Source organism: Leopardus geoffroyi, chromosome A3 (assembly GCF_018350155.1).
Source record: "Leopardus geoffroyi isolate Oge1 chromosome A3, O.geoffroyi_Oge1_pat1.0, whole genome shotgun sequence".
In the NCBI taxonomy this organism is placed as follows: Eukaryota; Metazoa; Chordata; class Mammalia; order Carnivora; family Felidae; genus Leopardus; species Leopardus geoffroyi.
This window is the reverse complement of record NC_059336.1, coordinates 100,173,012-100,197,953: the sequence shown is the minus strand read 5'-3', so window position 1 is coordinate 100,197,953 and position 24,942 is coordinate 100,173,012. Positions and strand designations below refer to the sequence as shown.

The 24,942-nt window shown below is 46.2% G+C and overlaps 2 protein-coding genes across 3 annotated transcripts; one reads left to right on the top strand and one right to left on the bottom strand.

The window, feature by feature from the left end:
* Window positions 1-1,912: 1,912 nt before the first annotated feature.
* Window positions 1,913-15,371, top strand: GGCX (gamma-glutamyl carboxylase). 2 transcript variants are annotated; one of them, XM_045446699.1, is made up of 15 exons: window positions 1,913-2,096; window positions 2,472-2,642; window positions 3,759-3,917; window positions 4,245-4,410; window positions 6,281-6,359; window positions 6,795-6,901; window positions 8,667-8,830; window positions 9,182-9,447; window positions 9,577-9,708; window positions 10,100-10,251; window positions 10,710-10,879; window positions 11,071-11,201; window positions 11,485-11,632; window positions 11,799-11,994; window positions 12,429-15,371. In XM_045446699.1, the coding sequence occupies exons 1-15, from the start codon at window positions 2,054-2,056 to the stop codon at window positions 12,619-12,621; spliced, it is 2,277 nt and encodes a 758-aa protein (XP_045302655.1). In that variant the 5' UTR covers window positions 1,913-2,053; the 3' UTR covers window positions 12,622-15,371. The 2 variants fall into 2 exon arrangements, with proteins under 2 accessions (XP_045302655.1, XP_045302656.1); XM_045446700.1 differs by lacking the exons at window positions 1,913-2,096; window positions 2,472-2,642; window positions 3,759-3,917 and adding an exon at window positions 4,662-4,893 and having other exon boundaries at window positions 4,275-4,410.
* A 376-nt stretch (window positions 15,372-15,747) lies between these two features.
* Window positions 15,748-22,403, bottom strand: MAT2A (methionine adenosyltransferase 2A). Its single transcript, XM_045446702.1, has 9 exons — window positions 22,170-22,403; window positions 20,149-20,226; window positions 19,931-20,053; window positions 19,405-19,517; window positions 19,174-19,317; window positions 18,787-19,005; window positions 18,380-18,562; window positions 18,095-18,228; window positions 15,748-17,393 (listed from the first exon to the last, which is right to left on the bottom strand). The coding sequence occupies exons 1-9, from the start codon at window positions 22,258-22,260 to the stop codon at window positions 17,291-17,293; spliced, it is 1,188 nt and encodes a 395-aa protein (XP_045302658.1). The 5' UTR covers window positions 22,261-22,403; the 3' UTR covers window positions 15,748-17,290.
* Window positions 22,404-24,942: the final 2,539 nt, after the last annotated feature.

Genomic DNA, 24,942 nt, shown 5'->3' with positions numbered 1-24,942 from the left:
AAATGACTAAATGCATGATTTTGTAAAAGGTCCATTCAAAGTATAAGATATACCGTGATTTAATGTAACAAAGCATAAAAGTTCATTGATCTGGTTTCAGAGTCCACATCCAACTAACCTTTAAAAAACTACCAGTTTTGGGGCACCTGGGTGGCGCAGTCGGTTAAGCGTCCGACTTCAGCCAGGTCACGATCTCGCGGTCCGTGAGTTCGAGCCCCGCGTCAGGCTCTGGGCTGATGGCTCAGAGCCTGGAGCCTGTTTCCGATTCTGTGTCTCCCTCTCTCTGCCCCTCCCCCGTTCATGCTCTGTCTCTCTCTGTCCCAAAAAAAATAAATAAACGTTGAAAAAAAATTTAAAAAAAAATAATAAATAAAAAACTACCAGTTTTAAGTTTAGGTGAGGTATCAAAGATGGAGACCCACAATTATCTAAAAAAGTTATTAAAAATTTTTTTTTTCCTTTTACAACTGAGTATCTATGAGGCCAGATTTCCTTCATATACTTCATTCAACACCAGATCAAATCCAGAAGCAGATAGGAGAATCTAGCTGTTTCCAATTAAGGCACACATTAAAGAGATTTGCAAGTAAAACAATACAGTACTACTGTAGTAGTAGTGTTACTTGTGTAACTTTTTGTGGGAAATATACTTTTTGCATAAAAACGTTATTTCTGTAGGGGCACCTTGGTGGCTCAGTCTGCTCAGCATCTGACTTCGGCTCAGGTCATGATCTCACAGTTCATGAATTCCAGCGCCCACATGGGGCTCTCTGCTGTCAGCGGGGAGCCTGCTTTAGATCTTCTCTACCCAGCCCTTCCCAGCTGTCTCTTTCAAACATAAACATTGTTTAAAATGCTATTTATGTAAACGTATAATGGGTTTATTTCTGTCTATTTAAGCGAATCAATACGTATTTTAAACATTTCTCAGTGTACATTTCTAATATGGTAAACGTGGAAAAAGAAAACCCACGTGGGGCGCCTGGGTGGCGCAGTCGGTTAAGCGTCCGACTTCAGCCAGGTCACGATCTCACGGTCCGTGAGTTCGAGCCCCGCGTCGGGCTCTGGGCTGATGGCTCAGAGCCTGGAGCCTGTTTCTGATTCTGTGTCTCCCTCTCTCTCTGCCCCTCCCCCATTCATGCTCTGTCTCTCTCTGTCCCAAAAATAAATAAACGATGAAAAAAAATTAAAAAAAAAAAAAAAAAAAAAAGAAAACCCACGTAAATAAAAGCTCTTTAGGGTTCTCAATAATGTGCAGCTGGGTCAAAGTGTCCTGAGACCAAAACAATGTGAGAACCGCTGTTCTAGGATGCCGTCTAGTGATGCAGTTGGCCAATCCCAGCGCAGTAAATAGATATTACAGTGCTGGTCAAGCCTCACCTCTCTAGGAATCCTCCCTGATCGACCACACTTTATCTACACACTGCCCATATTCTACATCCCCTCTGCAGTTGTGCGCCTCCCCAGCTGATTTCAAACCTCTGGTCCCTGGCAGGTACCGGAAGAGAGAATAAAGTAACTCGCACCCTCTCCCTATGCCGGGATAGCCCTTCGAGGTGTGTCCTCAACTCAGAGGTCAACCTTTCTGGGGAACAGTCTGACATTTGCGCCCGCATCGCTCATGTCTGGGAGCACCGCAGGGACACCATAACCTGGAGACGCCTAATGGGGGCGGGAGGAGCCCAGGAAAGTTGCCAGAATTCCGAGATATCTTAAGGCTGAAGGCATAGAGGGGCTTCGGGACGCTTCGGGGGAGAGACAGGTCTGGCGGTTGAAACGAGGCGGGTCTAGGGCATCCTCACCCGTCCTCTGTCACAAAGCAAGGCGACGCCCGCTGAGGCGCTGGCTCGCTTGCACTAAGGCTCTTCGCTCCTCCCTTTGCCGCCAAGCAGGGAGCCGGCGCAGCTGGCCAAAGCCCTCCACGACAGTCCCGGCGCTTTGCGGCCAGCCGCGTGCGTGCTGATGTGTCGGGGAGGCGGGGCTCAGGGAAGTGATCCGTCGGGCGCTCCTTGCTCCCGCGCCGCGTCTGTGGCGGTGTTACCTCCTTGCAGCCATGGCGGTGTCTGCCCGGTCCGCGCGGGCCCCGTCGGACTCACGTAGGCTCAGAGTCCTCCCCTGCGGCACAGAGAGAGAGAGAGGGACGCTGGTGTCAGAGGGGCGGGGGCGGTAGCACTGCCCTGTGGGTCCCCGGGAAGGGGGCCTCTGTTAGGAAGGAGCTTGTAGAGAGAGATTGCAGTCCGAGGATTTGGGCTGATGATGACACTCAGGGCGCGAGAGGTTCTGGGGCATTGGAGGATCCAGAGGAGGGGTTGCACTGCAAGGGTGTTAGAGTACTTAGGAATCTGTGGGATAACCTGGTAGGCAGAAACCCTGGGGCTGTTGGGGCTGTGATTTCTGTGATTTGGGGAGAAGTCGATTTTAAAGCACTTCCATCCCCACACCTGCACACACGCTTTCTCTGTTGTTTGCAGATAAAGTACAGAAAGACAAGGCTGGACGGACTTCGGGGCCCAGTCAGGGCAGCGGAATGGCGAAACTCTTGGGTTTTGAGTGGACAGATGTTTCCAGCTGGGGGAGGCTGGTGACCCTGCTGAACCGACCAACGGATCCTGCCAGCCTGGCCGTCTTCCGTTTTCTCTTTGGTAAGTCCAGTTTCTGGGAGGGGCCAGTGTGGTGCTGGGTGAGAGAATAACAATCTTCCTTTGTGCATTTCTTGGTTACTTAGTGACTTGCCTCCCTTTTCCTTAGAGCTGAAGATACTGATATCCTGGAAGAGATCTTTGTGGACTTTAGGATCAAATCCAGCTTTGTCTCCTCTGATTAGGGTTTGGAGGCCAGAAATCCTTTGATCTGAGGTCATAGGAAATATAGAGGCAGAGGAACAGAGACCCATTTTGCTTGTGGCATGAAGTTGCCCAGTAACTATACTGAGGACTAGACCTCAGAGAAATGGCTAGGTGACAGTGCAGACATTTTGCCTGTGAATCCTGAATCCAGAGTTTCCTAACTCATAGGCCACACAAGGATGCTTGGAACGGGTTACAGATGTGCTGAGATATCCATCCCCTTAGCCCAGTGGTTCTCAACTGGTGGCAGTTTTGCTGTCCAGAAGACATTTTTATTTGTCACAACTTGGGGGAAGAGGAAGTAGTTGGCCACAGACCGGTGTGTACTTAGGAGCCAGGGATGCTGTGACCTAATGGTGCACAGGAGAGCCCCTCCCAGCAAATAATTAACCAGACTAAAATGTGATTGTCCCGAGGTTGAGAAACCCTGCCTGAACTGGAACTGTCCTCCTGACCTGAGTAGCTGCTTTTGTTTGCTCTAGTGTGTAAGCCACGTACTATATTCTGGGCGTGCTAGGAAGTGAAAAAGTTTGAGAAGCACCACCCTAGAACACTTTCTATGCCTCGTAGGACAGACTTTAAGTTATCAAAACCTAAACAGTATTTATAACGTTTTGTACACTTTTCTCATTTAATCCTCTTTGTAACCCTGTAAAAGATGAGCCCCTTTCTCAAATAGGGAATGAAGAATTAGCTCAGTGAGGTGCGGTGGCCGTCTGAGATCACATAACCGGCATAATGCCTAGCACAGAGTAGGCGCTCAGTAATTATTGTTGAGGGAATGAGTGAGGGGCAGAGCCAGGGTTAGGTAAGAAGTCTGACCCTGGAGCTGGGTGCATTCCACTGTATTCCAGTGTATCCCACCTCTTCCTTTGCTGAGGCCTAACGGCCCCTCCTTGACTACCTTCTCAGGGCTGATGATGGTGTTGGACATTCCCCAGGAACGGGGGCTCAGCTCCCTAGACCGAAGATACCTCGATGGGCTGGAGGTGTGCCGCTTCCCCTTGCTGGATGCCCTGCAGCCACTACCACTTGACTGGATGTATCTTGTCTATACCATCATGTTTCTGGGTGAGGGAAAGTGTGGGAGAGATGGGAGTATTACCTGGCCTACCTAAAACAAAGAAATACAAAGCATGCTGGTGAATGACCAAAGTCTTGGGTTCATTATTTCACTTCTGCTGTGATTCATAATTTCATCTTGCTGACCTGTGTGTCATCTGAGCTGTGATCCCATAAGTCTTTTTAAAATATTAGAGTAACATTTAATTTTCATTTAGTTTTACCCGATGATAAAATGTCCTATGACTTTTCTTGATCCCACCCACAGCCTGTCCCAGGGGAGCTGGGCCCGTGGTGACCCTTTGACCTCTTAATCCTCTCCCCCACAAATCCCAGGGGCACTGGGCATGATGCTGGGCCTGTGCTACCGGATAAGCTGTGTGTTATTCCTGCTGCCATACTGGTATGTGTTTCTCCTGGACAAGACGTCATGGAACAACCACTCCTATCTGTATGGTTTGTTGGCCTTTCAGCTGACATTCATGGATGCGAACCATTACTGGTATGAGTCTACAGGAAAGGGGAAAGGGTTGGCCGGGTCAGGATGGTTACTGGTGATAGGGGCCCAGTGAGGTCCTAGAATTTGCCCCAGCAAGCATATTTTCAACCGTGCTTTGCAAAGTGTGGTTATAGGGTCACATTTTGATTCAGATGAATTCGGGAGGGGGAAGGATCAGTGAGTTGGGGCACTTGGGATGACAAAAAGGAAAATGGCTCCATTCCCAACCCTCCACTCTTTCCGTATCTCCCCAGGTGCCTTGATCTATCCACTTCCTGTAATCCTCTTAGAAGAAGAGAAGACTAAAGCCAGACATAGATGTTTTCAGATACCTCAAGGGTGGTCATGTGGAAGAGGGAGCAGACTTTCTCTGTGTGAGCCCAGGGGGGCAGAGTTAGAGCCAAGAGTAGCGGTTGCTGTGAGGCAGAGTCATATCAGAAGGAGAGGGCCCATCAGGGCCGCTCAGCAGTGCTGTCCTGGGAGGAGGTAACCCTCCCCCACCTCCGGCTTAGGCGACCATCTTTCATGGGAGGTGGTGAAGGGATTTGGAGACAGGGTGGCAGGGCGGATGATCTCTAGGGATCCTTCCCAGTAAGTGAAAGCAAATATGCAAATATGAAATGTCAGTCAGATGGGTATAGGGAAAAAAAATCTCAAATGTTGAGTGTGTTACTGATTTATCAGTCATTAATTAACTTTCATTTATTAATATAACATACAGATACCCCTTTGGTAAATCTTTAAATTCATTCAAAATAGCCAGCTCTGATCATATAAAATTAAGAGAGTTTTGACAGAATACTCCTGAAAAGATTCATTTTTATAATTTTTACACAATTTGAAAAAATACCTATCCTTTACTGAAGGCTTTGCACATGGCCAGACACTATACTAAATACTTTAAATTTTTCCTCATTACAATGCCATGAGGTCTATAGTGCTGTTCTATTTATAAATGAGGAAACTAAGGCATAGGGAAGGATTGGCCTAAGGTCACCCACCAGGCTAAGAGGCACAAGTGAGAATCCAGGTCTCCTTAACTACAGACTGCAGTATTCTTGACCACAAGTGTAAACTGCCCCTTCCCCAACTTCTCTGCTCATTCATTGTGTTCTTGAAAACCTGTTTTGCTGCTGCCTCCCTAGAATACATCTAGTCTTAGTGTCTTGGGTATCTCTCCCAAGGTAGCTGTTAGCAGGTACCCTCCAGCACTACATCCTGGCATCTAGTCTATGAAATGTCAGTTTGTCTTGGATTTTGGAATTTTTTTTTTTTTCAACGTTTATTTATTTTTTAGAGGACAGAGAGAGACAGAGCATGAACGGGGGAGGGGCAGAGAGAGAGGGAGACACAGAATCGGAAACAGGCTCCAGGCTCTGAGCCATCAGCCCAGAGCCTGACGCGGGGCTCGAACTCACGGACCGCGAGATCGTGACCTGGCTGAAGTCAGACGCTTAACCGACTGCGCCACCCAGGCGCCCCAAGGAATTTTTTTTTTTTTTTTTAATATAGTATATGTTTACATATACCTTTAGCTTTTCAACCGTTCTTCTCAAATTCATTCTTTTTCAAATTCAGTCATATTCTAGCACTATGGTCCCTTCCCTGATTTGTTCCATTAGGACAAACTAATTTACTAACTAATGGTAAACACTGAACGCTTTGTCATTATCACTCACTAGTAACATTTCTGTCATGACCTAGTCACTGTTAAATTTGCTCATGTAATTCTAAAAGACCTTTAGAATAGCCCGGAGAACCTAAGAGGATATGGGAAGACTTCCTGGGATAGTGAGGTTATTACATTTAAAAAGAAAGGTGGAAATGTGTTGTACTAAGAAGCTCTCCTTACTGCTTGCTTCTCTTCGTGTAGGTCTGTGGACGGCCTGCTGAATGCCTGTAAGCGGAATGCCCACGTGCCCCTTTGGAACTATGCTGTGCTGCGGGGCCAGGTACGGGATTTGAGGAAAGAGGGAGGTGATCTTTGATATCCACTGTCAGCGTGGCCATCCTGCTGCCAGACCGCACTGTTCTCTGCCTCCTTGGATTCCTTTTGCTGGAAAGCTAGGCCGCCTCTTCTGTTGTTCCCAGTCCCCTAGTCTCTGGGTTCTCTTACCTTGTCATGGAAAGAATAGAGCTTTATCCCTGCTAGATTGACATCCTTATGAGAGATATATGCTTCATGACTTTCTTTGGTACCTAATACTGTGCCTGGCATTGGTAGAATGTCAATAAATACTTGCTGGATGAGTGGCTATCCCAGTTGAGTGAATCTAATCTTCCTTAGGCCCTGAACTCAGATCAGAACTTGTGTTATTGCCAGTAGTCTGTAGAAAGCGGGGTTCTTTTTTTTGTTTGAACGTTCGTTTTGCATTTTGTGTTTGCAGATCTTCATTGTGTACTTCATTGCGGGTGTGAAAAAGCTGGACGCAGACTGGGTTGAAGGCTATTCCATGGAGTACCTGTCCCGGCACTGGCTCTTCAGTCCCTTCAAGTGAGTGGCAGTCAGGGCAGAGTTTTCGTTGAGGCACAGGTACACAGCAGGTGACTCACCTCCCCCAGGCTTATGGTAACAACTGCCCTCCCTGCTTTGCCTGAATTTGCCACATGCTTTCCTCTGGCCACTCATCTTCCTATTCAGCAGAAGGCAGAGTCAGTGATACCGAAAGATCTAGGCCTACCTGTCCCTGGGCAAGAACAAAGGGAACAAACTAAAAGACGAAAGTCAGAATGGAGTGAATGAGTCCGTGCTGCCTGCAGCCGCCTTAGGTGGTGCCTTGTGTTGCCGCCCCGGCCTCTCGCTGGGACTCCTCAGCCAGTGTACATAGATGGACAGTCAGCGGCCCTGCCCTGACAAATCATTGTTGCAAGCTCTTTAGAAAACGGAGGTTTGCCTCTCTTGAATTCTCCTTTCCTTCTGTTTTTCCTTGCCTCTTTTACTTTATTCTTTCTTTTTCCCTGTTCTTTCCCAGTTCCAAAAGTTTGACTTTATTATGTTAGGCATTCACTTTTTATTTTTTTATTTTTTAAGTATGTTTATTTATTTTGAGAAAGAGTGAGCGCTTGCACAGGAAGGGCAGAGAGAGAAGGAGAGAGAGAAAAATCCCAAACAGGCTCTGCATGTTCAGTGTGGAACCTGACGCAGGGCTCGAACTCATGAACCGTGGGATTGTGACCTGAGATGAAATCAAGAGTCGGATGCTTTAATCCACTGAGCCACCCAGGTGCCCCTGTCAGGCATTCACCTTTTAAAATTCCTCCCTTCCTTCCTTCCTTCCTTCCTTCCTTCCTTCCTTCCTTCCTTCCTTCCTTCCTTCTTAAATGTTTATTTTCTGACAGAGAGAATGAGCTGGGGAGGAGGGGCAGAGAGAGGGAGACAGAATCAGAAGCAGGCTCTGCACTCAGCCCCATGTAGGGCTGGAACCCATGAACCACGAGATCATGACCTGAGCCCAAGTCAGACTCTTAACCAGCTGAGCCACCCAGGTACCCCAGTTTCTTCTCATTTATAAACTCCATGAAGAATCTACTCCCGGGGCTCCTGGGTGGTTCAGTCAGTTAAGATTCAGACTTTGGCTCAAGTCATGATCTCACGGTTCGTAGGTTCGAGCCCTGTATCAGGCTCTGTGCTGACAGCTTACCCTACTTTGGATTCTGTCTCCCTCTCTGCTTCTTCCCCGCTCATACTGTGTGTGTGTATGTGTGTGTGTGTGTGTGTCTCAAAAATAAACATTAGGGGCGTCTGGGGGGCTCAGTCGGTTAAGCATCTGACTTCAGCTCAGGTCATGATCTCAGTCTGTGAGTTCGAGCCCTGCATCAAGCTCTGTGCCGACAGCTCAGAGCCTGGAGCCAGCCTTGGATTCTGTGTCTGCCTCTCTCTCTGCCCCTCCCCTACTCATGCTCTGTCTCTTCCCACCTCTCAGAAATGAATAAATGTTAAAAAAAAAAATTTCTTTTTTAAAAATAATAAAAATAAACGTTAAAAAAACACACCTACTCCCCAAAGTACACTCACTTCTCAATCAAATTTGCTCTGTGGAATCTGCCCTTACTTATTACATAGGACATGTGGAAAAAAATTGAACTGCTGAAGTGCATGGAAATGAAAAGGGGTTGGAAACTCCTATAGGGTGTCTTTGTGCAGAGTTCTACCCACCTGCTATGGTACATCCTTTGGCAAGGACAGGGTGGTGGAGTTTGCTGTGAATGCTGGGTTCTCCGGTGGGCTGGTGCCTGACCTTTGTTCCTGGTCTCTACAGACTGGTATTGTCTGAGGAGATGACTAGTCTGCTAGTGGTGCACTGGTGTGGACTGCTGCTCGACCTCTCAGCCGGTTTCCTGCTCTTCTTTGATGCCTCGAGGTCCATTGGCCTCCTCTTCGTGTCCTACTTCCACTGCATGAATTCCCAGCTTTTCAGCATCGGTCAGTACCTGTGGTCTGGTAGGAGATGGGAAGCCACAGGTTTGCCGGGAGGGACTGGCCGGAGACATTGTCTGGGAGTGGGAGATGGTGACGGGAACTGGAGTTAAACTGAGCCAGATGTAGTCACTGGAAAATGGCAGTAAACAGGAAGAGAGGACTGGGGCCTCTGGGCTCAGCTAGCGTGTTGTGTAGGAAGGAATCTCGGGGAAGTAAGAATCCTCTAGTTAAGAACTTCTTTCGTCACAAGTAGAATACCTGGGAGAGGCTTCCTGAAGTAGGGGAGTGGAGGGGATTACCCATGTTCCCTGCAACCAAACTCCTGAAACGCTTATTTTCTCCCTGCCTTCCTAGGTATGTTCCCCTACGTCATGCTCGCCAGCAGCCCTCTCTTCTGCTCCCCTGAGTGGCCCCGGAAGCTAGTATCTCACTTCCCTGAAAGGCTGCAAGAACTGCTGCCCCTCAAGGCTGCCCCTCAGCCCAGTGTGTCCTGCGTGTATAAGAGGAGCCGAGCCAAAGGTGGCCAGAAGCCAGGGCTGCGCCATCAGCTCGGTGCCGCCTTCACCCTGCTCTACCTCCTGGAGCAGCTCTTCCTACCCTATTCTCATTTCCTCACCCAGGTATGTGTGGGCTGGGGGTTAGGTTGGGAAGTGGCAGAGGTCACAACGTTAGGGAAGTATGGGGCCGTGTCGGTTGACAATGGGGTTAGGAGAACTGTTGGGCTGATTGCCTCTGTCCTGCTTTTTCAGGGCTATAACAACTGGACAAATGGGCTGTATGGCTATTCCTGGGACATGATGGTACACTCGCGCTCCCACCAGCACGTGAAGATCACCTACCGTGACGGCCGCACTGGCGAGCTGGGCTACCTTAACCCTGGGGTGAGATGTCTGATGCTGACAACTTAACTGTTCTTCAGAGCTCCCTTGAGCATTGGGGTCTGATTTGGTCCTAAATATAATTATAAAATAAAACAAATTTGGGTCCACTCTGCCCACTCTGTCCTCTCAGGAGCCAGGTTGACTCTTCTTTTGTGTGAGTTCAAATAGGGCAGTGTCATTCACTTCCTTTGAATTGAAATTAGATTTAGGAAAGGTAAGTATATCAAGCCCAGCAATAAACAATTCTTCCCCAGAGACGAGTTGAGGGTTTTTTTTTTTTTCCTGGTCAAAATAGGCACCAGACAGGACTCTCTTAGTGCCATTGACAGTGCATGACCCATCTGGGAGGTTGATAATGATGAGGTGGGACTAATGTGGGGGTTTGGGGCAGGTATTCACACAGAGCCGGCGATGGAAGGATCATGCAGACATGCTGAAGCAATATGCTACTTGCCTGAGCCAACTGCTTCCCAAGTACAATGTCACTGAGCCCCAGATCTACTTTGATATTTGGGTCTCCATCAATGACCGCTTCCAGCAGAGGTGGGCACAGGGAACAGAGAAGGGGAAAAATGAAGTCCCACTCCTTTTGCCAAGATGAACAGCCCATGCTCCCCAGTGTTGTCTTGCTTGAAAGGCTGTCTGTCCTCTGGTGCATGTCCCTGTTGACTTGGTTGTGGGCATAACTGATTGCTTCCAGCAGGGGGCACCATCAACCAGCAGAAAAGGTAACTGACTTTTTTTTTTTTTTTTTTTTCCCCTAAGATGCTGTTAACACAATTCTCCTCAGGTAGCCACTAACCCCCATTCTTCCCAATGCTCCAGAATCTCTTTCTCCTTCTCTTTCTGCCCCAGACTGGCAATAATATGCTGACATAAGCCATTTCTTCTATTTGGAAACCCTGTTCCCTCTATCTGGGAGCAGTGATGAAGGGAACAGAACCAGAAATTCTGGTGGGTAGGTGCTGTGGTCTCTTTAGAACATGGTTTTCTTTCCTAAGGATTTTTGACCCTCGTGTGGACATCGTGCAGGCCGCCTGGTCCCCATTCCAGCGTACATCTTGGCTGCAGCCACTGTTGATGGACCTGTCTCCCTGGAGGACCAAGTTACAGGAAATCAAGAGCAGCCTGGACAACCACACTGAGGTGGTTTTCATTGCAGATTTCCCTGGTATGGAGGAAAGCAAAGAACCTTTGCTGTTTTTCCCTGTGGTTTCCTTGGCCAGCGACATTGCCTGTGATGGAGAGGGGAGGGGCATTCCTGATGGGAGGAATGTTCTTGCGACCTGAAGGGTGGTAGTGGTAAAGGGAATTATTTCATCTTCCATGGGGTAAGCTGGGGAACTTTGTTGCCCCTGGCAGGGCTGCACCTGGAGAATTTTGTGAGTGAAGACCTGGGCAACACTAGCATTCAGCTGCTGCAGGGGGAGGTGATTGTGGAGCTGGTGGCAGAACAAAAGAATCAGACTCTTCAGGAGGGAGAAAAAATGCAGGTATTTTGCTGGAATTAACAATGGCAGAAAAGTTTAGATGAGTGGAGTTGATTTACTATAGACTCCAAAGTGGGAGCTCAAAAATCAAGGGTCCCCAGGGCTGTGAACAGCCTCATCCAGGATTCTAGAAGTCAGTTCCTTCGGACTCCAAAATATAATGAAAAGAAAGATGTCTAGGTAGGGGGGAAGGGGGGGGTGGGTTGAGGTGGGGAATGTAGGAAGCCCATAGGCTGCCTGGGAAAGGTTAGAGAGTGAAGTATGTCCATTTCTTTTCCCTTGTCAGTTGCCTGCTGGTGAGTACCATAAGGTATATACGATGTCACCCAGTCCTTCCTGCTACATGTACATCTATGTCAACACTACGGAGCGTGCACTGGAGCAAGACCTGGCATATCTGCAAGAATTAAAGGAGAAGGTGGAGAATGGAACTGGTGAGTATATGAAGAGTTGGGCTAAGAAAGCACCTGGTTATAAGTCAGGGTTGTGAATGAGGATCTAGCCACTAAAGAATGAACTTGAAGTTTCTGGATGGTGAAAGGAGAGTTCTAAAAGAGAGAATGACCTCAGTGATTCCTCTTTTTGCCATCTTCTGGGCAGAAATGGGGCCTCTACCTCCAGAACTGCAACCTCTGCTGGAAGGGGAAGTAAAAGGGGGCCCTGAGCCAACACCTCTGGTTCAGACTTTTCTTAGACGCCAGCGACGGCTCCAAGAGCTTGAACGCCGGAGAAATACCCCTTTCCATGAGCGGCTCTTCCGCTTCTTGCTACGGAAGCTCTATATCTTTCGCCGCAGGTGAGTTATACTGACAACAGTACTGGTCATTGCCGTCAGATGTTTGCAAGTTGGGTAACTTTTCTCTGGTGAAGGTAACGGGAGGGACAATCCCAAGCAAGGACAGTCTGGTGCTAAATACTTCTTCCTCTCCATTCTTTTCCCCCTGATGTAATGGAAGACTAAATGATCTGTGTCTGATGGCCTGCTGTCTTGTTCTGCCTCAGCTCACCGCCAGCCTCCCTGTGGGTTATTCCTACCTCACTCTAGAATCCTTTACTGAACCATATAAGGAGTGGTGTGCCCTTCCAGCTGGGATGGGTGGGTCACCGGGGGGAGATTTTCATTTATGCCTGAGTGAAAGAAGGTAGGACCAGGTGGCCATGAGGGGTTCAGCAGGAATCCCTATGTAGAAACAGGAGTTTGGACTGGCTGGCCTTTTTCTTCTTTTTCAGCTTCCTGATGACTTGTATCTCACTTCGAAATCTGGTATTAGGCCGCCCTTCCCTGGAGCAGCTGGCCCAAGAGGTGACTTATGCAAACCTGCGACCCTTTGAGCCAGTTGGAGAGTCAAGTCATTCAAACACAGATTCTTTGAATTCTGATCCCCCTGAGCCAAATTCTGACCCTGTGCACTCAGAGTTCTGAGGGGGGGCAGATGTTGGGTACAGACGTGGGAGCAGCCAGTCATAGGACCATCAACCTATGCATTGGAAATGTGAAGAAATTGATATTTTATATATTTTTCTTCTTTATTCATAGTTCTTTTAAATTCAGAGAGGATATCTTAGAGGAGCCAAGAAAGTAAAGCAAGGATAAAATTTATCAATTCAAGGTTGAGGGGCTAGGACAGCCATTCTAGGATAAAGGGCTAAGAGTCAGGTTTAAAGTGACCAGCTCCTTGGGGAAAGAGATTTATGTGCCATGATAACAATAATGCCAAACTATTCTCAAGTACTTGTTATATGCCTTCATTATTTCATTTAACCCTTAGTGGCCATTAGCCCCCTATTTTACAGTTGGAGAAAGTAAGGCTCAGAGATCATAATTTCAAAGACAACCCTCATAAGAGATGTACCCTGCCTCTTGTTATTTGCAGACTCACGGACAAGAATCATGAAATAGTGTTAGCCTAAAACTTGTCTTGTTAATTATAGGTAAGATTAGGATGGTGATCAAGTTCTAAATGCACAGAGTAATTTTCTCTTCCCTACTGTTGTGGTTCTTTTATTGTTCCTATTATAGCCAGTGAGTTTTTCAGTAGCAGCTATGAGAATAGGTAGGACCAAGTTAAATAAGGAAATTTAGATGATTGGTACTAGCTCTGTCAAAATAAGCTTTAGCATTCTCTCAAAATTAAATTTTAGCATCCTTCTACCCTTTCGTGAGCACAAAGTGATGTAAAGAGAATTAACCAAACTTGGTGAGGGATTAAGGCATGTTTGCCGTTATTTTGTAGGCTTCGATGTACAGGGGGACTCAGGAGGCACCTCAATTCCTTGAAAACTCAAAAGCCTGGCATTGGGCTAGAAAGTAAGAATGCATAGAGAAAAAGGAAGAAAAAAGGCCCCTGCTCTGGGTGCTCATGGTCTTGCAGTAAAGACGGTCATGGCAGTATATTGGCAGTCCCAGTAACTTTGATAAAGGATTACATCTGTTTTCAGGCTTCGCTTCCCATGCCTCACCTCACCCCACCCTACCCTACTTCCTTGGACAGTGGTCTCAGGGGGTCTTTCCTAGGCAGCTGCCTTCTCACTGTACACACTTGGGATGATGATGTCCTCTCCAGTGGTTTCCAGTGATGCTGCTTAAATTTCCCTCCTGCGCCCTAGACCTATGTATCTAACTAGCTCCATCTGGATATCCCACAAAGCTTTCAAACTCTAACAACTTCTATTCATCCCCAACTCAGGCCTCCTTCTCATTAGTGAATGGCATTTTTTGACCAAGCCACCTGAGTCCTCAGCCTTGATGCTTCCTTTTTTCTCACATTTCTTAAATTTCAAGTTGCATCAGTTCTACCTCTTGAATCTATTCATTTCTACTACCTCTGCGTTCTAATCTAGTTGGAGATAGACCTGAGCAGATACAGTTGTGCAAGTTGGGCCTGAATAAGGGCATCCCACTGAAGTCAAGTGGGACCTCATTCTTACAAGGCATTGTGTGGGTTAGCTAGCAAGAACTGTGCCACGAGGTATCTTGGTCACTTGATAAGTGTGGGGGAAACACTGGTTTTCAATAGTTTTGCAGATCTGTGACACAATATACCTCGGCACCATGTCCTTTTAAGTTCAGCCAGCTCTTCCCCTGCAGTCCCCCCATGCCCTGCCCATTACATGACTGGTATTTGGGGAAGGGACTCCGTGGTAGTTGTAATATAGGCAAGGATGCTACTGTCCCAAACCTGTTAGTGCATCACCTCTTCTTCCCAATGAAAATGTTGGGATGGGATGGAGAGGACAGGTGGTCATCTTAATACTGTTTAGGAAAAGCTATTCAACTGAGTAAATCTGGATTCAGATTTCACTAGAAATCAGGTCTTGTGCAGCTGTTATGGAAATGGACTATCAATGTCCTTTTTGCTAGGCCTTAGTGTTCTATTTCTCCTCTCAGCATTTGTCCTGGACCAAGTTGTTCCTTTAAACTATAAAGTCCAGTACAGATTTCCTTTTAACCTGCACATTGAGCTTTCCTCCCATACCATATTCATGCTTTGATCTTCAACCATTTATAATCACCATCACTCCATTTTACCTTTGCTTCTACTCTTCTCCCTGGGCTGGTCACTATTTCTTCACCTGCACTTTTTTTTTTAATAATTTTTTCCCGTTAGGCAGAAGCAAATACTGAACTTAACCTTAATTTCTCTAGTACTATCCGACTAGCCTATAGGCATCCAGTGCATCCCTATCCCCCTTATTTGGCCAGCAGTGCACTGGCATCTAAGAGCTTTTTGAAACTTTAAACGATACCAGGACTTAACCTTGCCCCCTGCCAATATAGTTATATTTAAGCCTCTAGATAGGTGTAATCAAGCATTCTTTTGGGTTTCACATTTTCAGAACAGTAAAGATGAACCACATGATTGCATACATGCTGGTGTAAACCTGTGCCAAGTGGCTCTGGTCTCTGCTTTTAGCTCCTGGTTAAAAAGGGATGGTTCAAGCTCTGTTGTGAACCCCTACAAACTGCCACAAATTTAGAATAAGGGTTTTAGAAACTTGTAATATCATCATCACTGTAATTGTGCTCAATTTTTCACTGTAGCTCACTTATTCTAGCTCATAAAATGATTAAAAGCTGGCCCCTCACCACTGCTCAAATTTTGCTGTGTCATGTACTGAACATGTAACTTGCAGCCTTTAACACCTGTTTATAATAAAGGGATTAACACTTCAGGCATAATAAACTTTTTCCCCCTACATTGGAAAGATGAAAAGGGGTTTAAATTTTCAAGACTAAACATTACTGTCCCTTTTACGTCCTTAATCTTGGACAGTTTTTAAATGTTACTGGCAGTTGAGTAGCTGCTACATAGTAAGGACACATAGGTTTTGTCCACTGTGTCGACCAAAAAAAGCAATGCTAGACAGGTAAGATCTTGGGAGGTTTTTCTTAGTGCTAGGAATAGGATATACAAACCTATTGAAACGCCTGCAGTCCTGGATGAAGGGGTTTGAGGTGATTTCCCTGAACCATGGGAAGGATTACAATTATTCAGGGATAAGTAGTATGTTCTCAGGTCATATTCAAACCAAAGAATAATGGACACAATTAAGGTAGAACCTAGCATTTTATTTAGATCTTCATTAAACTGTTGGAATTGAGAACCAGACATACGTAATAAACCTCCAAAAATAGATCCTGAAAGGCACTTTCTGCTTAGGGCAAGCAGTCATGGAATAAGCATGTAAACAAGCTGGCTTCTCTGTACCACACCAGCCAAGTCAGCTTTCTCCATGGCCAGCCGCACCAGCTCTGCCCTCCCTTCTATTAACACCAGCCAGACCCCCTGTAGGTCTAACCCAAGGTTTTTCTGTAGGACACCTTGGCCTACCTGGGAATGCTGGAAACATGTTGTTAAAGGAATCATGGTGTTGAGGAAAAAAAAAAAAAAAAAAAAAAAAAAAAATCTTTTAAAAGCTGCCATCTGAGGTGATGGCTTCTCTGTACTTACGCCATACCCCAGAATACAATAAATAAGCAATTAGAAAATGTTCAAGTATGAAGGGATTTCCTCCTCCCCGCCAAAAGCACTGCTCTCTGAAGGAAGCTGGTTTCTCTGTAGCTACACCAGCTGTTCAGAAAGCTCATTGGACCTGGTTTTGAAAATAAAACAAAGTTAAAACCCTGGGAGGAATTATTGTGCAGTGTGGAGTACTCAGTCTTTCTTATAAAGAAAAAAAAAAGTTATCTGGTACCAAAGTGTGCAACCTACAGACCCTCAGGTACTGCCCTGTGACTTCTCTGTATGACATCACAAGGGTGCCAAGTGCCTGTTTTTCTAGAGCTAGGAGTTGGTGGTTTGGCTAGTGCTGAAACCATGCATAGGATTGGTTTACTAAATAAAAACCTTATTACGTACGTCCTCCAAAAGACAGCTGAAAAGTGGAGAGATTTTGATTTGGTGCTATTTAAGAGATGGCAATTAAGAGCATAAGCACCAGGGAGATGGTTTAATGGTAACTGCCTTTTTTTTTTTTTTTTTTTTTTTAACGTCAGGCTAGAGCTCCAACTGGAACTTGCGTTACATGCAAGAATGATTGGATAGGGAACACTCCCTGACAAAGAGCTACATAATTAGAAATGGATCAAGTTATAAGGAAGATAAGGGAAGGCTTCACATTCTGAATAGAGCTCAAGACATTACAAATTCATGCTGACAGGGCTATGGCATTGCCAGACAGGCTATAATGGAACTACAAATACTTTACGTGCACATTACAGGACATTTTCAGCATTTGGTGGGAAAGTCAATGCAATTAGGATTTTAGAAGGTTGGGTGATAGGGCACAAAGGTTCAATTTCAAAGCATTATTTACTACAGTGTTGTTGGTTTGTTTCTAGGCAGTTACATGGATCACCTATGCTCACTAAATTCATTATAATGGTGAACAAAACACCTAGGGACAGAATAGCAAGCCCAACTTACAGTCCCCCACACAAGCTAAAATTCATGTCATTGACTAGAGTGACTGCAACTGATCAGGAGCTGAAAGAGGACAGGAAAATTTAGGAAGAAGGGCCCTTTCCCTCAGAGCTTGAAGGCTTCTCTGTAGCCTACGCCAACAAGTCTGGGGAAAAAAGGCTAACACTTTCAATATTTAAGCTTTTTGGGCACTTCCCATGGGAAGCTGTCCCTACCAAAGTGGCCATAGGCTGCAGTCCTCTGATAAATTGGCTTCTTCAGATCCAGATCCCTGGAATATACAAGTCCGTAACTTAATATGTAGCATTCAATTAAAATAAAGCAAAACAATCAGCAAGACTCATTTTCAAGAGTTCTGGCAAATGAGTTCAGTTCTCTGGGGTTTGCTAGGAAAAAAGTTTGTGGCAGAAGTGTTTGTTACTTCCCTGGTGTCCAAACTCCTCGCACAGTCCTTATTAGTAACTACAGTTCTTGTTTTTCCATCCTTGGCTCAACAAATATGAAAATTTGTCATTATTCTGAGAAATTCCAAGTGTCAAAAAGCTCATCTGAGATCATGGCATACTTACCAAGGTCCCATGCCCAAACCCTGTTTATTTTCTTTATAGCGGCCTTGAATAAATATCCCCACTTATCTGTACTAATTTAAGTAAAATAAACATACCTAGATAACATGAGCACAAAGCCCAATATCAAACGTGAAAGACTTTTTCTAGGGTGGTTAATCTAAGCAATGGAACACTGTGATTTTAGATTTTTCTTAATATAAGCCTTTACTAAAGGCAACTTAGATAACATCAACCGTTCTAGGAATTAAAAGGTTTCCCCACTTGAGGAGTCTTCACACCCACCTTCACCTTCTCCGATTTGAACAGATCTCAAATACGCGCGCACACGCACACACACGCACGCATACACACACACACACACACACCCTCATTTTTCACTAACAATAGGCTTTACCATCTTTACCTGACAATGACCCCAGGGCGGAGGTCAAAATTCTTCTTCACAATCTCTAATAGCTCTCTCTCACTCTTCTGAGAGGTGCCATAATGGAAAATGGAGATAGACAATGGATGAGAAACTCCAATAGCATAAGAGACCTAAAAGGATTCAAATGTCATAAAAGTCAGTGATTAAGAGACCCACCCATTTGTACAATACGCTGGTATTTAAAAAACAGAAGTAACTACACTAAAAGCCCTCCCACTAGCATGCCTTCTAATCATTCCAATTATGTAAGAAAGTATATACCTGCACAAGAACCCTTCTGCACAGACCTCCTTTAACAAGGGATTTTGCCACCCAACGAGCAGCATAAGCAGCTGAACGGTCCACCTTGGTATAATCCTTTCCTGAAAAGGCACCTCCTCCATGAGCTCCCCAACCACCATAAGTGTCCACAATGATCTTCCGGCCAGTCAAACCAGCATCACCCTGAAATTAAAGAATTCAAGTCACCTTATGCCTAATCCTTTCCAATAAATGGTTCTAGATCAAGCTTCCTAAATACCTATTTCTGTATCACTCAACAAACATCCTCAGAAAATTCACATGCAGACTTAACAAATCTAGAAAAAAAGGTGGTAGCAGCCAAATTTGCAAGTAACCATTACAGAAAATCCAAAAAAGTAAATGGAATTGATACTGCAAGGCCTTACCTGAGGCCCACCAATAACAAATCTGCCACTTGGCTGTAGATGATAGATTGTGTCCTCATCAAGGTATTTTGCAGGTACAACAGCTTTGATGACTTTCTCCTTTAGGGCATCCCTCATCTCATCAAGACAAACTTCTTCATCATGCTGAACAGATATAACAATTGTGTGGACTCTGATGGGAAGCACAGCACCTCGATCCTGCATGTACTGCACAGTCACCTTGAAGGCAAAGCAAATGATCAGAACATCAGTTTACTAGATAGGATAGAGAACCAAGGCAAAGCTAAGTGACAATACAACAAGATAAATACTAGTCTTTAGTAAAAACATTACTGATGTTCTGTGCCAAAGCAGTATGTGTAATCTATCTTTATGATTATCACTTACTTGAGTTTTAGAATCTGGGCGTAACCAAGGCAAAGTGCCATTGCGGCGTAGTTCAGCCAGTTTGGCATTGAGCTTGTGTGCTAAGACAATAGTTAAAGGCATACATTCCTCTGTTTCATCAGTGGCATAACCAAACATCAAACCCTAAAAAAGGAAAAAGTCACCGATGTGATCAATCCAAGCTTCACAATTTCACATTAGAAGAGATGCAAATAGAGTCTACCAAGCTACCTGGTCTCCTGCACCAATGTCTTCCTCATTCCGGTCGAGATGAACACCTTGAGCAATATCTGGTGACTGTTGCTCCAACGCTACCAGCACATTACAAGTCTTGTAGTCAAACCCTACAAACAAAACAATGTCTTGTTTAAGAAGAAGGAGAAAAAAAAAAAAAAAACCATAGCAATACCCATGCCTTCTATTTACAAGAGTTATTTGAAATTTCAAATACTGCTATAGAAATCAAATACAGGTATCCCCCCCACGTTTTGAAAGTTATTGTTTCATCACTTCACTTTTAGGAAAGACCTGCATTAGTACTTGTTTTTGCTAACTGAGATCTCATGTGGGATCAAGCCCCACGTCAGACTCTGCACTGACAGGTCAAGGAACCTGTCTGGGATTTTCGCTCCCCCTCCTGTTGGCATGCACTCAGACTCTCCCTCTCAAAATAAATAAACTTTAAAGTAAAAGAGCTAGAGAGTGTTGAAAATATCCGGAAAAATGAGCTTAGAAAAGCCAATTCATTAAAACACACCTTTGGAAGAATCATCGTATCCAATGTGTTTAATGGTTTCACGAACCACTTTCTGGTAATCAACAGCAGCTCTGGATGTAATTTCCCCAGCAAGAAGGATCATTCCAGTTTTAGCAACAGTTTCTAATAAAAGAAATGCACAATCAAATGCCACTCTTACAAAGTAATTTCCATGAGATTACCTTTTCATCAGTTGGTAAGCAATGTTTAGAACCTACCACAAGCCACTTTGGCATCAGGGTCCTGCTGAAGGTGGGCATCCAGGACAGCATCGCTGATCTGGTCACAAATCTTATCTGGGGAAAAAATTTGTCTCAATTTGTCTCATTGTCAATAGACAATCTCACTGTCACGCCCTTATTAACACAGCTGTAAAGATCTTTGGGAAAGCTTTCTTTCAAAAATCGTGGTGAAACCTACAGAACACAAATTTACCAACTTAACCATTTTCAAGCATACAATTCAGCAATTCAAAGTATGGAGATCTTAACTGCTAAATAGAGCACTGCTTTACCAGAAACCTTTTGACTGAAGAATAAATGCTGGATATAATACTGCATGTTACTTGAAAACTTGATACCATAGTCTTAATATAGCTGCACCACAAGCTCACCAATTCAGATTAGCCAGAATACCCAACACATTTAACACATTTAAATTCATTGTGATATATGCACTTTACACCTTAGGAGGACTCTATTCCATCTCTTAAGTATTTCAGACATTTTGAAAAATTAAGTTCCCAGGCAGAACAATTTCTACTGTTATGCAGAACAGCCATATAACTCAAGTTAATCAAAGTGAAGTGTTTATCCTCAAACCCAAAAGCAAAGCAGGGAAACATTTTTGATTTGCCAAAGGAGTAGTCCAGGAATATGAGCTGAATAGACTGGGAAATGTCCCATGTATTCTGAATCCTTGTTTCCTCCCCCACTGTATCACCATTTATTAAAAACAGGGAGAACAGAAATCCCTCTCCCAGAGAGATCACTTTCCTGAATTTTCTACAATCATCCGGAACAATTAAAGCAAAATGTACATTGCAGTCAAATCAGAAGTTCAAGACTTAATCTACAAACTGGTATAAACGCCTGACTTAAAGTATTAAATTAATAAAAGGTGGGCCAAATAACCTGTCAAATTCTCAAAACTGAGGGAAGGTGGGTAACCCACATCAGAACACCTGACCTTCACTCATCAGGATCTTGGGGTTTGTCCTCTCCTAGATCACTAGGCTGCTTGTGGGATTTCATCATAGGCACAGGAGACTTACTAGAGAAATGCATCTTTAAAGCCATTAGACTAGATTACCAGATCACTGTGGTCATCCTAAGAAAAGGTAGAACCAGTAGAGCAAAAGACTCATCTTTACTAGACTGAGATTCAAAGTTCCTTTTAATAGCTTTACTCGTTCACGTGTAAATTGATCTCCATAATGGCGGACTAGTGGACAAAGCCCAGAGAAGGAGATGTTCGGTAAAACCCTGCCCAACGGTAAAGCACCAAAGACTTTAAAGGGAAATCCAACCCAATGGCAGCTTACACTTAATTCATGTTTCCAATCCTTTTCAAACATGGTCCAAATAAGGCAGGCCTTCCCCAACCCGCGCTATATTTAGTTGGAGGCTGTCACCTTGACGGCAAGGCCATATACTGCCGAAGGACACATCCGTATTCTCCTGGGTACCGTAATGGCCCAAGGCAAGAATTAACGGACTCGGCAGACGTCCCGAGGCACGGGCCCCCCACTCCGCACACCCGAGCGCTCCGGTAGCCCGACGGCTCCCCCTCGCCCGGATGCCACATGCGGCAAACACGTGGTTGCGGCTGCAATGCGGGGCGCGCGCTCCCGAGGGCCGGCCGCGAGCACTCGGGGCCGGTCGCCCACTCGAGGGCTTTCAGACGGCAGGGCGGAGATGAGGAAATAGTGCCCTCCCTGGGTAGAGCACAGCTGTCCCGGCCCCCGCCCTTCTCGTTTTCTAGAATCTTCCGCATGCCGAGGCGCGCGGCCGGATGGGAAGGGAGGGGAGGAGAGGGCAGGGGAGGAAGGGGGAGGGGAGCGGCGGCCACGCGCTCGGCACCGGCGGCGCCACGAGGAAGGCGCGCGGCCGCCGCTCTTCCCACCGCCCGGCGGGTGAAGGCAACTAGCACGGGCACCGTCGCCGGCCGGACTCGGCCGGCCGGGCCCGGCCCTGCCCACGCCCCGCCTCTCACTTCCCTCCAGGGCCCGTCACCTCACCTGGGTGGCCTTCCCCCACAGACTCTGAGGTGAAGAGGAACGTGCCCTCCTCGATGAACGCCTCGTGAAAACCGTTGAGCTGCCCGTTCATGTTGGGGTTCGTAGCGGTGAGTATTAAGCGGCGTTGAGGAAAAAGGGAGCGGCGAGGCGACGGCTGCGAAGTGCACAAGAGGACAGCGCTCTAATCTGCTCGGGCGGGCGGCGCGGAGCGAACGAGGCGGCGGGCGGTGCGGCCCAGTATTTATACACAGCGCCAGCGCGCGCCCGGCCCGGGCCCCGCCCCTCGGCGCCGCGCGCCACTGCGCCACTCGCGCGGAGGCAGGCAGAAGGGGCGGTGCGCGGACGCGGGAGCTCGGGCTGAACCACTCTGCGAGGCAGGGGGAGGAAGCGGATTCGCCCCTCCTGCGAATATTTAGTTATCTTAAGCACTTATAACAAGGGATAAAGTGGACATGCGAGTATACCGCGTCCTCGTGCCCTTCCGTGTTCGGAGTGGGAGGAAATGCGACGTGGACTTTATGGGCCTGTTCCCCTTGCTGTGACATGGCACCTCCCTTCCGACCGTTGACCGGGCTATCTGGCCGCGAGGTCGCGTCCCCCAGCGGTGACTGCGAGAATCGGCGGAGGTTTTGTCTTCAAGCTATGCCTGAGGGTCTTTCCGGCCGCCCCGCCTTAAGATGCCCTGGTGACAGGGAGCCAGTGGCCCTCAGCCATGTGAAAGTAGCCATTTTGGCTGACCAGCGTACGATTCTTCTCACGGCCTTATTCATCCGCGCCCCGCGCGCTGCTGCCGACTTGGAATTCTGAGGCTTGCTAGTAATTTATTGGTTAATGCCTCGGTGTTAAAAATGGCCGAAAAGGAGACTAACGAGAGTTCTGTCATCGATTCAAACGATTGCCGTCCTACTTGCACCCCAGCGCTAAAGTTTCTGAAAGAGGCCCTTACCCTTTGTTGCTCTTGCAGTGGAGGCCACGCTCCTGCCCCTTCAGCTCTGGCCTTCTCTCTGTCCAAGAAAGGAGGCCTCTCACAAGGCTGACCTTGCACTTGCGGACTTTCCTATGTCTTTGAGGGGAAAATAATCGATGTTTAGAGTGTCCTTTTGATATTTTTCTTGGGGGAGAAGCCCTTTTTAGCCCTTGTATGTGATTAACCAGATCTCTTGATAAGGTGAAATGGACCTTGATAAGGTCCGTTTCATGAAGCTTTCACTTTAAAATATCCACCTGTGTTTGTCCCAGCTTTGCCCATGAAGGGAATTCTAGGGAGAGAAGAAAAAAGAACAAAACAAAACTTGAGCCAACAAGGAGTAGGGAGTCAGAAACGGATTTCATGGAGTCCCCGTTTGGAATGAGCCCACAAGTGGAAAGGAGGGCAAGTGTCAACTTCCTCTGGTTCAGGGGCTGTGACTCAGTGCAGCTGACAAGGGCTGCTGTCCCCGTGGCCCCGAGTGCATTAACATGGGGTCTAATGATGTTACTCGGGAACTGCCCGCTCCTAGGATTAGATGCACGTTACCCTGGGGAGATGAATGAGACCCCTTGGAGCAGCCTCCAGCTGCTTAACTCTCAGAGAATTAGCTAAATTCTGAGGAACAATCCTGTCAGCGCGGGAGGAAAGGTGGGAGTTTGCCACTGGGAAACAATGGAAGCACTTGGGCTATGCTAGAGGCTTTGACAAAGAAGGTTAAGAAAGGGCTCATCATCTCTAGACTTCCTGACCACATCCACGGTGACTCAAAGCAGGCAGCAAGTTTGAATCACAAAAGAGACAACATGTTATTTTTATTTTAATTTTTAAACTACTGAAAAGCGACTGTATAAGACTTTCATAATTTGTTTTAGTGTATTTCATCTTTTTTTTATTTTTAAGCAGAATGCCAATTTATTAACTCACAATGAGTAATAAAATTGCCCAATGGAACAAATTGCATGTGTAGGCTGGTCAGTGTATTATCTCCCAGCAGAAAAATCTATATGGGAAGCCAGAATATAATTAGAAGGTTATTTGATTAATATGGAGGCAGAACAAGGGGATTAGTTAAATTTAATGATTAGCTCATTAAACCCTGATACCCCTATGCTACCAACTCCACAGTGGGGTTGTTCCTGCCAAGGAGATTAGAATCAGCTGTTCATACTTGCTTACCTACTTTTCTTTGTAGCTCATAGCATGTGTAATATAGTGGTTAAGAATGAGGAATTTTGGAGTCAAGCCTCTGCCACTTAGTAACATTGCAGTGCAAACAACCACTATATTTCAGTGTCCTCAGTCTGTAAAATTGGCTTACTAATAGTACTATCATAGGATTGCTTCAAGGATTAAATAAAATCATGCAAGTTAAGTCTTCAGCTCAGTATCTAGAACATAATAGGTACTTTTTTTTTTTTTAACGTTTTTATTTATTTTTGAGACAGAGAGAGACAGAGCATGAACGGGGGAGGGTCAGAGAGAGAGGGAGACACAGAATCGGAAGCAGGCTCCAGGCTCTGGGCCATCAGCCCAGAGCCCGACGCGGGGCTCGAACTCACGGACCGCGAGATCGTGACCTGGCTGAAGTCGGACGCTTAACCGACTGCGCCACCCAGGCGCCCCAATAGGTACTTTTTTTAAACATCAGCTGTAAATCAGCCACCTGGGTGGCTCAGTCGAGCGGCTGACTTCGGCTCAGGCCATGATCTCATGGTTCGTGAGTTCGAGCCCCGCGTCGGACTCTGTGCTGACAGCCTGGAGCCTGCTTCGGATTCTGTGTCTCCCTCACTCTCTGCCCCTCCC

Coding starts and splice junctions, on each gene's coding strand:
- GGCX (XM_045446699.1), top strand. CDS start 2,054: ATGGCGGTGTCTGCCCGGTCCGCGCGGGCCCCGTCGGACTCAC. Junction 3,918..4,244: donor CTATACCATCATGTTTCTGG/GTGAGGGAAAGT, acceptor CACAAATCCCAG/GGGCACTGGGCATGATGCTG. Junction 9,709..10,099: donor TGGGCTACCTTAACCCTGGG/GTGAGATGTCTG, acceptor GGTTTGGGGCAG/GTATTCACACAGAGCCGGCG.
- MAT2A (XM_045446702.1), bottom strand. CDS start 22,260: ATGAACGGGCAGCTCAACGGTTTTCACGAGGCGTTCATCGAGGAGGGC. Junction 20,054..20,148: donor TGATGCCAAAGTGGCTTGTG/GTAGGTTCTAAA, acceptor TTCTTTTATTAG/AAACTGTTGCTAAAACTGGA. Junction 19,006..19,173: donor GCCCAGATTCTAAAACTCAA/GTAAGTGATAAT, acceptor TTTGCCTTCAAG/GTGACTGTGCAGTACATGCA.